Raw genomic sequence first — 14,039 nt, 5'->3', positions numbered from 1 at the left:
AAACGGCATATAGCAAGAAGTGAGCCGCTGGTGTCCCTATGCCTGCATGGTGGCATTGTAAATATTAAACAAGAAATGTTTTACCAAAACAAAAATTCAAACACTCATATTTATTGTTCAGCAAATACACCCTATGCACCATTCATGGCCCTGGATATTTTGAAAGGCAGGAAAGAGAAGGAAATACCTAATAAATGCAGCATCAGAACATTTATTTACAAATATACTGGAATTCAACAAAAAATTCTCCACTTTCTGGATTAACTTGTTTGAGGGGAGAAAAGAGAGACCCCTTTCCTCCAAACAGGTTCCATTGTTCTTATGCAGAACATTATGCCATCACCACTGAGCAAACAGACTATACTTTGTATTTTATTTTCAAAAAGCAAATAGTAAACAGTTTTAGAAACCACAATACAGAAAGCAAACATTTTGGTGTACATTTTAATGCAGCTTCATATTATTCTAGAGAATTCACTTCGTAGCATATGTCAAAAATAAAGACAGCAATTACAAATACATATTTATATTAACTATTTCAATAGTGCTCATTTAAGAACATAAACAAAATACCCTCTTCATATACCATTGGAAACTCTGCTAGTTGATTATCAGCCTCAAAAATGTTTTGAAGTTATTACTGATAAATGTTTGTTCTCCCTTGTGCTTTTTAGTATATTGAACTCAAAAAGTGAATGTGTTCCCCCCCCTCCGCCCCCCAAGAGATTTCCTTCTTGTGATTACATTCTCATAAATAACTAAAGTTGAATGAAAGATACAATGCATCTTCTACATAATCTAGACAGGCAAAAAAGTTACCCTTAAAAAACACAAACAAAATACATATTTATAAATCTACATCACCAGCAACCACCTCCTCTTCTATCTGCAACAATGATTTCATATTTATGGTTGCTTCACATGGCGGTTGGCTGTCCAGCTGTTGGGGAGAAATAGAAAAAAGTTTTAATTAAGGAAGAGTTTATTGGAGTGTTTTAGTAAATGTAAGATATTGAGTTAGGTAATAAAAGGTAATAATTGGAGATATACCAATCTCCTAGAACTGGAAGGGACCTCGAAAGGTCATTGAGTCCAGCCCCCTGCCTTCACTAGCAGGACCAATTTTTGCCCCAGATCCCTAAGTGGCCTCCTCAAGGATTGAACTCACAACCCTGGGTTTAGCAGGCCAGTGCTCAAACCACTGAGCTATCCCTCCACCCCAAAAGTTCAAAAAATGTCTGTCAAAATAATATCATTAATCAATAGCTGTTTGCAGTTCCTTTTTGCAAAAGGTAATGAACACAGCATCTAAATACAAGATAGAATCAATATGCAAACTACAATGAACAACAACAACAATACTGGTTATACTGTGAGATTAAATCTAAATTCCCGTTTAAAACAAATGGATTTTCAATGGTGTATACAATCCATCCAAAAATATCATTTTAAAACTTTTTCTCAGTCAAAAATATTGGGGGGGGAGGGGTGTCAGGGTCAGGTTTTTATTTTTTGTCAAATAAATGTTTGCTAGATAGCTAAGCTCTTAACAATCACAAATCTTTTCAACAAACATTTAGAAAGTATCCATCCAATACTCTGCTGCTTTTGCAATATTAAAAAATATTACAAGTAAATATATTGTACAAAGTTGTTTATTTTACATGTCACTATCATAATAATCTTACAATTTACCATTCCAAGGTTCTTAACCAACCTTCTACCCAAACATATAAGGAAGAAAATGGGCCACTTGTACAGTATGTCTGGAAGTTTCACAAATTACAGGTTGTTACAGACCAGGAGGGACGGAAGAGACTAATCAATTCCAGAGTCAAGGCCCTTTTATAGAGAGTGCACTATAAACAGCACTCTCATGTCTACAATGGGATGAGCTCTAGCTCAAGTGCCTCCACTGATCACAACTGCTGTAACAACATACTGTGGGAAAGGCAGCTTCTCAGGTATCCAGGTTCAGAGAACTGGACTTATTAGCTTAAAATCAAGAGTCCACGTGGAAGCAAATTGGTCTCCGTTGCAGATCCAGGAGCACTGGCACTCTGTGCATAATATTTCTCTTAAGTGATCACACAGCCACATGTGTTATTCATTTCATTCCACTGATGGGGTGAAAAGTGGTGAAGATATAGAGCCCTCTCCTCTAACTTACCCTTTCAATGGCTCAACATACACACTGAACTGGGTAACAAGTTAGAATCCTACAGTAAACCTACATGAGAGCTCCCTTGCTCCAAACTACCCTCCAGGCCTTTAAGAAGGGTGAAGAGGAGACCCACTCCAGAGTAATTCTGTCCAGGGATGGCTACATGTCACCACAGCTTTGTGGACCAGAATATTACAGGCAGATCTCAGATTTAAAAATTAGCAGGGGCACTTCATCCTCATCCACAGCAGCAAATTTTCCACCACCACTCAAATACTGGCTAGCTATAGTCAAGAAAATCTGTGGATTCCAAATGCCAGTGTTATATCAGTTACACAGCAACTTTCCCCAAAGAGGGCAAGTGATCAAAGATAAGTCAGCAAGAGCATATGTGACAAGAAATGGTTTCTTTAGCAGAGTCATCACAATTGTTTTTCAAAAACAAGTGGCATCCCTTTATCTTCTCCAAACACATACAACCCCGCCCCCAATCTGGAAACAAAGGAACCAGTACTTTTCCCTTCCTCCTGCTGGACCTCCCCCATCCAGAAAAGACCTGGGGGTTCAGCTCATAACTTATAGCCCAGGATATCCCCATTGCTTTCCAAACCTCAGTGAGCCATACAGACCAAAATTTAAATGGAAAAGCTGGAGTGCTTGTCTCTCTGTCATTCATTCTTAGAAACTCTGACACCCCTCTGACACTCCTCTCAAAATTATTAATTTAAAGAAGTTTGGGTTTGCCACATAAAAGTAGCGAAATAGGAGACTCTGGATAGAGAACTCTCCTCAGAATTAAGGAGTTGTCTAGCACTTTCTGCAGCAGCAAAGAGAAAAATGCTTTTTTTTTTTTCAAAGCACCAGCACCAAGCTCATTAAGTTAGAATTTTTGTAAATGGGAATAAAGAAAAAATTCTATACTGCATCCTTCAATTAAAACCTGCAAGTAAATCAATCCACTGCTGATCTAATACTCCCAAATGAATAACCAATCATGAGGTTATAATTCAAAAGAGTGTAGCTTTGGAGATAGTAACCAACATCCTATAATTAGGATGAACTAATCATTTTCCTAGTATGTGCATAGATCAGTTTTATAAGTAGATGCAATTTTGCAACATGACTGATTTTTTATTTAGTGTACAGCAATGACTTTAAAGGTATGCCCACATTGCAACCAAAAGGTGTTATTCGAGCACATTGCAGTCACAATAGCAGTGAAGCCACAGAAGCAAGGGCTGCAGTATGGGCTGTACACCCCATCCAAGACCACCCAAGTGGCTAGTCTGTGATTCTGTGGCTTCACTGCTATTGTTAGTCAAGCTAGCTAGATCAAAGCTAGCTCAGCTATGTCTACACATGCTGCAGTCACACTTCTGATTGCAGGGTAGCCATGCCCTAAGGTGCCACTTTCCCAGATTTGTAAAGAATGAAGCAAATCCATAATAACGGGGTGGCAAACCATTGCACAGTATATTAAGGGAGTGGAGAGTACAGCCCACAAAGAGAAACAAATGAAACCTTTATGAATCAATTCACTAATATACCAAGTTAGCACTAAACACAAGAGTCTTTGTTAAGTACAGCAGTAGGCAGACTCTGGGAGCCCCAGAGCAAAAGTAGAAAATAAAGTTTTCACACACTTATTATAGTCTGGTCTCCTTACTTTTAAATCTGACATAGCAGTCGTTGCAGAAGAGTTCATTGTTTCGGATCCTGACTTCAGCTCCTGAGTGTGAGCCCCCCAGGTCACATGCACAAGCTGCGCACTGTATTAAACACCAATAATTAGCAACTTGTTACAAACACTGGGAGACAACATATTCAGAAGCAGCTTATAGTAAAAAACAGCGAAGCCTGAACCATAAACCCAAATTACCAAAAGCAAACATACGATTTACAGATTAAAATGCAGCCAACCAGGGGAGACATCATTTAAAGGTGATGACTAGCAAACTAATAGAGATGCACATTCTAAACATATAAAAAAGAAATGATTCATAGATCAGCTCATGAAATCTTGTTTAAGCTTCAATTTCTCTGAAACAAAATTTAAAAAATGGCACAACATGAAATAACTTGTTCTTGAAACGGCAACAGCAATTTTGGCACAAAACATTTGTGTGTGCCACTTGCAGATTCCATGCAACACTATCTGCTTTTCATTCTGCTACCTTGCTTTTCAAGACAGGAAGCATTTATGCCCAATTATTCTAAGTGTGTATGCATAATTTAAAAGAATTCTTGGGAGCTTCAGATTCCTTCATTTTGCCAAAACAGAATTCTTGCCACCCTTCCTTATGCTAATATTAAAATGTTTAAGCATAGTGGGTGAACAATGCATTGCTATAGCGGGAACTAAGCAATAGCTCTTGAATCTCCAAGTAGGCAGAGGTGACACATGCACATATAAACCTCATGGTGTCTGGATGAACTGTCTCTGTATCACCGTTCTTTGGCCATGGCTACTCTTGCAGATTTGCAGAACTGCAGCAGGGTGTGAAAAACACCCCCTCCAGTGCTGCAAGTTGCGGCGCTGCAAAGCGCCAGTGTGATCAGAGCCCCAGCGCTGGGAGCACGGCTCCCAGCGCTGTACGTTAATCTCCATAGGGAGGTGGAGTACGGACAGCGCTGGGAGAGCTCTCTCCCAGCGCTGGCGCTCCGACCACACTCGCGCTCCAAAGCGCTGCCGCGGGAGCACTCCCGCGGCAGCGCTGTGCAGCACTAAGTGTAGCCATAGCCATAGTTTGTGCATGCTGGATTTAGAAAATAAAATGAACACTACAGAACAAGGGGGTTAAGGCTTTGTAGCCTCTGTGAAAAATGCTACAGTAGGATGGCATCTAGCAAGGGTATCAGGAGAAAAAAAAGGTTCTAGAATTAAGATATATTCATTCAGCTGTTCCACAGGGCCTAACACACATTCATAAAAGCCCTTATATAACATCTAAAATAATAAATTCAACTCTGCAGTACTTTGTTCAATGGTACACTAATCCTAAAACAATTGCCTTTGGGAGAGATAATTCCTCCTATGTGCCAGCGCAAAAGGGTAATTCCTCTGTGCTGACTACCCATGTAGCAGAAAATAACATGGAAGAAAGGCAGCGGAGAGCCGCTTGTGCGGATTACTATTCTTCCTTCTATGCAGGTGTACAGAAGTAGGTGGAGCCTTGGCTCCTTCCCCTACAACATGCCACCCAACTCAGCTGGCACAGATTACTTCTTTCCTTCAGCCTGGAACCAATGACCAGACACACTTAAGTTTTAATCTAGTTTCTCATCTATTCCTGGAGCAGTGCATTTATGTGTTGTCCCTTACTAAGGGGTTTATGGCAAAGTAGCCTGATTTTCAGAGGGCAGGTGGCTCAGCATTGTCTGAAAATGCCTTTTTTTAAAAAGTGAAAATTGGAGTGTAAAATGTTAAAACTTTAATAACAATCCAAGGAGTAGTATTAAGGTGAATGCTTAATGCCTGTGGATAGGACTGTTGCATGGATATATGCATGTAGCACACAACATGAGTGGAGCTAGTAGCATGTGATTAGTAGAGCCTTTACAACCAGAACTCCAAGTAGCCATGCGTGCTTCAAGTTAGTTCCCGTTTCTTCACAGTGTTTCTCCAGCTCTCACCTTAAAACAACGTAAATGATAACAAAGACCAAGAGATTCGATGATCATGGCTGCTCCTTTGCCCAGAACGTTATTACAGTATGAACATATTTTCTTCCCACTGACTGACCTAGATACAGAACAAGAATGAGGCTCAGGTCCTCAAAACCACTTGAAAATGTTTAAAATATAGATGAAAGTGATTAAGAACATGATGTCATGAGAGAAAGCATTGAAACAGAGGACTGTGTGCTGCAGTTATGAATGGAAAATTAGGTTATCGGGGAAAAAACATCAAAATTAATATTATGTAATTAAATCTGTAAGCTATAAAAATCTAAAATTTCAAAAAGAAAAAATCTACAGAAACAGACAAAACAAGTGAACATAAGATTTTATGTTGCATTCTTGCACACTATTTTATCATGTTAAATGCTGGTTGAAGAGGAATCGAAAACAGATATTGCTAAGCTTGGAAACTAGTGATACATAGTTTTTGTTCTCCTGTCTCATTTCTTATCTGAAAGAAAGTATTATTAGGGCTACACTTCACTAAAACCTTTGCCAAGTACCACTCTCTGTAGCTTGTTAGATAACTGAAGTCTGGTTCTGGACATACATTATATTAACTCCTTTGAACATGTGCCTTATAGAGGTCAATTTCCATGGGCCAACCAGATTATTTGAAATCCGAAAATGGAAGAGAGAACAAGAGAAGCAGCCATTTTTAAAGAGGTCATTTTCTTGCACTATTAAAAAAAAATTAAGTAGTCTAGCTTTTAAAAAAATTCCTCAATTTATCAGCATGTTCATGAACACTAGAGCTAGGAAGGGTGAAGGAATGCTTTTGCAATGGTCTCATTACACCTATTGCATGTAACTGTGTGTACATGAGTTTCCAAAATCTTATACACACATTTGTTTAAAAAAAGTTTTAAAAACATGAAAGAGCATGGTTATCTTTACTCCAAAATAAACTTTAATTACTTCCTTTTCTGGATTAAAATAATAGATTAAAAATTAAAAGAAATGACCTATCCTACAATTACCCAGGATCACTAGCCATGAACATTTCTGAGAGTTCCCTGAGACAATGTTGACCACATGTCAGCAAAAGAGATGTGGTCAATAAAATGTGGGCCTTAAAATTTTATGTATTTATTTTTTAAACAAAAGATTCTTGCAAAACCAATAAATGTCAGAAGTGATTTCTGGAAAGTACAAGGAGACTTATCATTTTTCAGGGCCGCCCGGGGGGGGGGGGGTGCAAGTGGGGCAATTTGCCCCAGGCCCCAAGTTCTGCAGGGGCCCCCACGAGAATGGCTGAGGCTCCCTCCCCAGCCCCAGCCCGACCCCATCTCCGCCCCTCTTCCGGAGCCTCAGCCCAGCCAGCAGCGTCCGGGACAGCTGCAGCGTGGCTCCGGCGGGGCCCCTGAACCCTGCCCAGAGCCGCGTGGTCAGGGGGCGGGGCTGCGAGCTCCAGCGGGGCGTGAGCTCCCTCCACTAGGCCCAGAGCTTGCAGCCCCGCCCCCTGACCACGCGGCTCTGAGTGGGGCGGAGCTCAGGCCCTGCCGGAGCCACGCTGCCCCTGTCGAGGGAAGCTCCTGGATGGGCTGAGGCTCCGCGTGAGGGGGGAGCCAGGGGTAAGGGGCCAGGGCCGGGGGATTGGCTAAGGGGCAGGAAGTCCCAGGGACAGTCAGGGCACAGGGAGGGGGCAGAGGTTGGGGCGGTCAGGAGACAGGAAATGGGGGGGGTTGGATTGTGGGCATTCCGGGGGTCTGTCAGGACTCAGCGGGGGGTAGATAGGGGTCAGGGCAGTCAGGGGACAGGGAGCAGGGGTGGGGTCCCGGGGTGGTGGTTGGGGGGGCAGGTGTCTGGGGGACGGTGAGGGGACAAGGAGCAGGATGGGTTGGGGATTCTGAGGGGGGGCGGGCAGTTGGGGGGCAGGAAGTGGGTGGGGGTCTGATAGGGGGCAGGGCAAGGCTGTTTGGGAGGCACAGCCTTCCCTACCCTAAAGCTCATTCAGCAGTTTGAGGCTTGCAGAAGAGCCAAGCTGTTAGCTTTTCCATTAGGGCTACCATCCCTTTCACTTCTCAAATGCAAAATTATAGTCTACATTTAATTTCAGTGCCATAGGGAGATTCATGTCAGGGGAGGGTAGCTTCATTTAAAATTAGCCACGGGGGGAGGTATCACATGAGAAGAGCAATATCCTTCCCAACCCTACCAAGGGTGACCCCCACTCCCCTGCATTCCCTGAGGCTTCAGAGGAGTTAATTCAGTGGTTCTCAAACTTTTATACTGGTGACCCCTTTCACACAGCAAACCTCTGAGTGCGACCCCCCCCTTAAAAATTAAAAACACTTTTTTATATATTTAACACTATTATAAATGCAGGAGGCCAAGCGGGGTTTGAGGTGGAGGCTGACAGCTCGCAACCCCCAGTAATAACCTTGTGACCCCCTGAGGGGTCCTGACCCCCAGTTTGAGAATCCCTGGGGTAATTTAATTTTAGCACCCTGTGTCCATTCACATGCATGTGCTATTTTGAGCATTTCAGTTTTCACAACATAGGCTCATCCCAGATTCTGGAACAAGCTCAAATGCTCAGTTCGTGGAGTATGTACATAAGCTATACTAAAGACAAACCCACAGTAACCGTCTCCAGTTTGTGAGGGACCCCGTGGAGCCAGTCTCTAGGAAACAGATAAATGCATGGAGGTTAAGTCCATTAATGGCTATTAGCCAAGATGGGTAAAGAATGGTATCCCTAGCCTTTGTTTATCAGAGGGTGGAGATGGATGGCAGGAGAGAGATCATTTGATCATTACCTGTTAGGTTCACTCCCTCTGGGGCACTTGGCATTGGCCATTGTCGGAAGACAGATTACTGGGCTGGATGGACCTTTGGTTTGACCCAGTATGGCTGTTCTTATGTTCTAACCTAAATGAACCCAAAGTTATGGAGACAGATACAAGTCAAGGAAGCCAGCAGAGTATCAGAAACCTGGGAAAATCTCTGACTGGATGGGCTCAGGCATTTGGTCCCAAGCTGAGGTGGTTCAAAAGTTTTGGATTTATTTTAAGCAGAATTTTTTTATTGCTTCTTTAAACAATCAAACACAGCAAGCAGCAAATATTTGGCCACACACTTCTGAAACTCCAAACCATATTCAGGTTTTGGCAGACTAATTTCAGCTTTTCAATTAAAAAAAAAAACAAAAAATTTTGAAGGAAAGCAGACATTGTCCGTGATTTTTTTCTGCTTTTTAAAAACCCCTAGTTTTCGATCCAGAAAAAGTTTTGACGGAAAATATTTGTCCAACCCTTTTAATGAGCTTTAGTGCCTTTTAGCACTAGCTGATGCTGAGAACCAGTGATACCTTGTAAAGAAGTTCTCTCAAAACTGGGTTTGTGCCGAAATGCAGAAGGTTTATAGTTCCCAGGGCTGCCCGTGGGTGCAGAGCAAGTGGGGCAATTTGCGCCAGGCCCCGCAGGGGCCCCCATGAGAATATAGTATTGTATAGTATCACAATTTTTTTTAATGGAAGGGGCCCCCGAAATTGCTTTGCTCCAGGCCCCCTGAATCCTCTGGGCGGCCCTGTAATTTTTGTAACCCACAAATAATTTTGAGTTGAGTGACTAAAGATGTATTGCTTCATCTTCTCTTTACCAGTGTTAGGCAGTAGCAACAAAACCCTGGGAAATTTTCTGAACAGCTATGAGAAAAATGAAAGTGATAACACTGTCCTTCTATGGTGCCTTTCAGCTAGATAACTCAAGGCACTTTTCAAATATTAAATTTTACAACACTCCAATGTGGAATATTATACAATATAATATAATTGAACAATATAATTATACCTGTTTCACACACAATCAGACTCCAGTACTAAGAGATCAAGTAGCTTGTTTAAGATCAAAGCCAGCCAGTGGCAAAGCTTGTAAAAGACTCATTAGTTCCAACTCCTCTGCTGCAACTACTATATGAGAGTGTCCACAGTTCAGCCAGCAATTTACAAATTTTCAACAGATGGGCAACTACTTACTTGTTCCGCTGCTGGGCTCCTGATTGGAAAGCAGAGGTAGGAGACTGAGCACGCGGTACAGAAGAAGGTGCTGAGGGGAAAGTGTGGGAAGAAGTGGCTGATCTTCCAGAGCTGGCTGAAGGAGGTGCTACACTGGAGGAGGGGGTACGCATGTAAGCTCTGTTCGAAGTAGACACTAGTGGAGCAGCAGATCGACCAAAATCTTGACTAGATGATGTGGAAGAGGCAGATTGATTCATCCAAGATGAACGTCTCCATGAACTTGTTCTTGCGGAATCAAGATTATCTAACGATTCACCTCTGAAATGTATAATTGTTATGTGCAGAATATTACTGCCCAGAAACATATCTTCTTATGAACTAACCCAGGGGTCGGCAACCTTTCATAAGCGGTGTGCCAAATCTTCATTTATTCACTCTAATTTAAGGTTTTGCATGCCAGTAAGACATTTTAAAGTTTTTAGAAGGTCTCTTTCTATAAGTCTATAATATATAACCAAACTATTGTTGTATGTAAAGTAAATAAGATTTTTAAAATGTTTAAGAAGTTTCATTTACATTTAAAATAAAGTGCAGAGCTCCCTGGACCAGAGGCTGTGTGAGTGCAATTGAAAATCAGCTCGCGTGCCATAGGTTGCCTACCCTGAACTAACCCTTTATCATGCTTTGATTTTACAAAAAGGAAATATTTAAGTTTTCACTTTACACGGGGTATCAAAATATTCACCGTATCTATTTTAAAGGTTGATTTTCTAAGCATAATTATTTTTTATAACCTGAAGAATATTTTATTATATTCCTTTATTAAAAATATTTGAAGTGGCAAACTATTTATCATAACTGGGCATCACTAGCCTTAGTGGGAAAAAATGACCAAAGAAGGTAAGGTTAAAGCACTAAAGATAACAGCAAATACACTTCATTACAGCTTTATCAGAGTGAAAGAAATCAAATTGTTTTTATTTAGTAATGACACCAGACAGTGGTGGTGTTTGTATTTTTCTCTAAGAGATACCAGTTCTAAAATAGATCAATCCCTCCCCTCATTAGATAGCCACATAGTTGTTTTGCCAACAGCTGGTTTCTGAACAATGACCTCATGACTGATATCTTACTGTTTCCTAAGTGACAAACCCAACGTTTAGACCCTACACAAGCAACATACAAAGAAATTCTGAAGTTTCCTACAAGATATTTGTGTGTTAAAAATTACTGAAAATTATTCTTCAGAACCTATATTTAAGCTTTATTTCACAACAAATTAAATTACCGAGGTTCTCAAATAGATGTGCAAATGACAAGGCACATTAATCATTAATTCACATTACTGGTACATCAAAGGAGAAATAAGCAAGTGAGGAAGTATTTACAGTCCATTCAACAACACCTTTATACTCCGTACTTGCAAATATTTGATCTCAGCTATAACACAAGCAAGTTTTACCCCACTATGTTGTGACTCAAATGAGCTCAAAATCTTTACTGGCTTTACAATCTGTGCTGCAAAGCAACGTTCAAATGCCCCAAAACTAAATATTTATCTAGAGGCAAAATTCAGTTTACAATTTTCAAAAAGAGTCCTACCTCTTCATTGTATTCTTGTGTAGATTAACGGGGTCCTTATGCACACTAGAACTACGCTGCCTAATCCAGCTGTTGTCAGTATGTAGTGACGTTTTTTTTCTCATTTCCTGAAGGATATGTTGTCTCTCTATTTCTGCTGTAGACGGGGCACGCTCTTTTTGAGACCCCTTCTGTGAATCACTGACATTCCAGGACCTTTCCAAATATTTGTTGTTTGTACCTAATTTGAAAAATACATACATCTGTCAAGTTTGAGGGAGATAAAACATAAAAGCTAAAATTAAAAAGCAAATTGTTAAACTAGCATTGCCATATCTGAAGCAACATATGCACCTTTGTGTTGTTAATATTTGATGAAGTATAATTTCACCATTTTAGTATTGATTGCCATTACAAAAGCAAATATTACCAGACAACATGCACATTACAAGCATTAAAGACAAAAAAGGAAATATCCAGTGTCAAGCCAGCAGGGAACTATCGAATATCCAAGTTAAAGCACAGAAGCAAGCATCAAGTATTCTGTACTTCTAGGACATAGTGCCAGAATAGGGTAGGCGTTATTTTGCCCTTCCTCCCCTGCCCCACAACATAAATATCCCCAGGCTGCTTCTTACAGATGTAGGCTTTTCATGTAACTAGTGTCAAATCAAGCAATAAATCATAATGTACAATGTGGAAATTTACAATTAAAAAAAATCCAATAGAGACAAGCAAAAACTGCTTATCAACCATGGTACAACGCCACACTACTTTTAAACAAATGAGTATTCCCTGCACTTTTAAGGTCAGATGAAAGCCAAAAAGATCCTTTGCTCTAAAAGCCTCAACTCCCCTCCCTCTTTGAAAGAGGCTTTTCTCCAATAATGAGATGGAAGCCTGCCAGAATACACAACTGCATCACAAATTCCTTCTCCCCTTTCAGAATTTATAATCCACACCCCCTCTAATTATGGGAATTATTCCCTGTTCAAAATGTCAAATTTATTGCGTTTTAGAGGAGACAGTCTTGCTTTATAAATGTATCTGCTTCAAAAACACCCTTGCTGGAAGCATTTTATCTACTCTCTAGTTACTGGGATATCTAGCCATTGAAGGAAAGGTCAAACTTCTTGTGTAAGGCATCCTTTGGTTCCTACCTGACATCTTAAAAAGGTAGAAAAAACAATGCCACTCTCCTCAAATGAACAGAATTACTAGTGTTTAAGAAAAATAAAAGGAAATCTGTTATTATTCAGCTACTCTTTGTGCTAGGCCTACTTAAGTGAATAAAACAGTAAGTCACTTCAGTTTTAATATCCCCTCTTCTAATCCTGCTTTGACTACAGATTTACTATTGGATTTATTGGTATTGATTAACTTGTCAGATATTTCTGGAAGTCTAGTCATCTCATTAGTTTTGGTGATTGAGATCTGATTTGAGAAAGTGATCTTGCCAATTTGAGCTGCATTCTCACCTTGGTCTGGGTTAGCATGTTCCATCTGATAAACCATTTGTTTTCTTGTAGTCTCCAGCTCTGATTCTTTTGCCTTTTGCAGAGTCTTCGTACTTTGCTTTCGGTTTAACTTATCTTGCAACAGCCACTGCGCAATACCACCTAGTGCAGTGGTCCCCAATGTGGTGCCTGTGGGTGCCATTGCACCCGCCAGGGCATTTATGTGCACTCACCTACTGACAAGGGAGCACTTCCGCCGGATAACCCGCCGCCAAGGAGTTCGGCCCCCAGACAACCAACTGCCGAGAAGCGGCAATGCCAAGAAGCGTTGCTGCCGAAATGCTGCTGCTTCTCGACGGCATTTCAGCGGCAACGCTTCTTGATGACGCCGGTTCTCGGCAACATTTCAGCGGCTGGTTGTCCAGCGCCCGCCACACACTTCTGAGAACATGAATATGTTATTGCAACAGAAAGGTTGGGGACCACTAACCTAGTGGTTTTCCATATTCACCTAAAGTCACGTTTGCATACACAAACCCATTTATCACTTGTACAAAATATTTTTTTTTAAAAGTAGCTTGTTGTATCTTTCATCATACTGTCTTTAGTAAGTCACCCACATTTCCTTACATACTATACTCGAAGCAGATTCTAAAGTATCTAGAATATAAATTTCTAAAGAGAATGCTATGTAATCTTATATTTTGGCAGCTTCTTAAGAAAACTGAAGCCGTTGTTATACCATCATGAAATCATCTCCAGTTGTTTTCTTCCCATATATACAGAGTATGTTGCAAAACAATTGTGTTAATAATATTGCCCCAGTGTTTGTAGCATTGAGTTGTTATTCTCAGTGCAAACGCACTAGCATAGTACATCTATTATCCACATTAACCCCATTGTTTCTATATTCAATCTACCACAGAAAATGCATTAAAATACAGCCTTACGCATAACTATTTAAAAGTATTAATGTGCTATATAGATTATGATTATAATATGACTAATCATACCACTTTAAAATAAATTTGAACTAAAGTATATCTTAGTAAAGCGTCCATTCTGAATTTAAACCCACTGACTTTTGGATAATTTACCACATCCCTTAGATAATCTATTGCAGTGGTTAATTTTCCACACTACTAAAAATCTGATATAGTATGTTGTATACTTGAATTATGAGTGGCAATCACAA

The 14,039-nt window shown here is 40.5% G+C and overlaps 1 protein-coding gene across 8 annotated transcripts in view; it reads right to left on the bottom strand.

Moving 5' to 3' along the window:
• Positions 1 to 358: 358 nt before the first annotated feature.
• Positions 359 to 14,039, bottom strand: part of LMO7 (LIM domain 7) — a 187,204-nt gene continuing 173,523 nt past the window's right edge. For 7 of the 8 annotated variants that reach the window (XM_039544106.1, XM_039544132.1, XM_039544115.1 and 4 more), the window contains 5 exons: positions 11,409 to 11,628; positions 9,825 to 10,124; positions 5,798 to 5,906; positions 3,831 to 3,933; positions 359 to 940 (listed from right to left, as the gene is read on the bottom strand). In XM_039544106.1, the coding sequence (XP_039400040.1) occupies positions 918 to 940; positions 3,831 to 3,933; positions 5,798 to 5,906; positions 9,825 to 10,124; positions 11,409 to 11,628 (755 nt within the window). In that variant the 3' untranslated portion in view covers positions 359 to 917. The remainder of the gene's footprint in view (positions 941 to 3,830; positions 3,934 to 5,797; positions 5,907 to 9,824; positions 10,125 to 11,408; positions 11,629 to 14,039) is intronic. The other variant, XM_039544125.1, reaches the window with a different exon arrangement.

This window comes from Mauremys reevesii, linkage group 1, assembly GCF_016161935.1.
Source record: "Mauremys reevesii isolate NIE-2019 linkage group 1, ASM1616193v1, whole genome shotgun sequence".
NCBI lineage: Eukaryota > Metazoa > Chordata > Testudines > Geoemydidae > Mauremys > Mauremys reevesii.
Note: the sequence above shows the minus strand (reverse complement) of the source record. Positions and strands in the feature narration are given on the sequence as shown.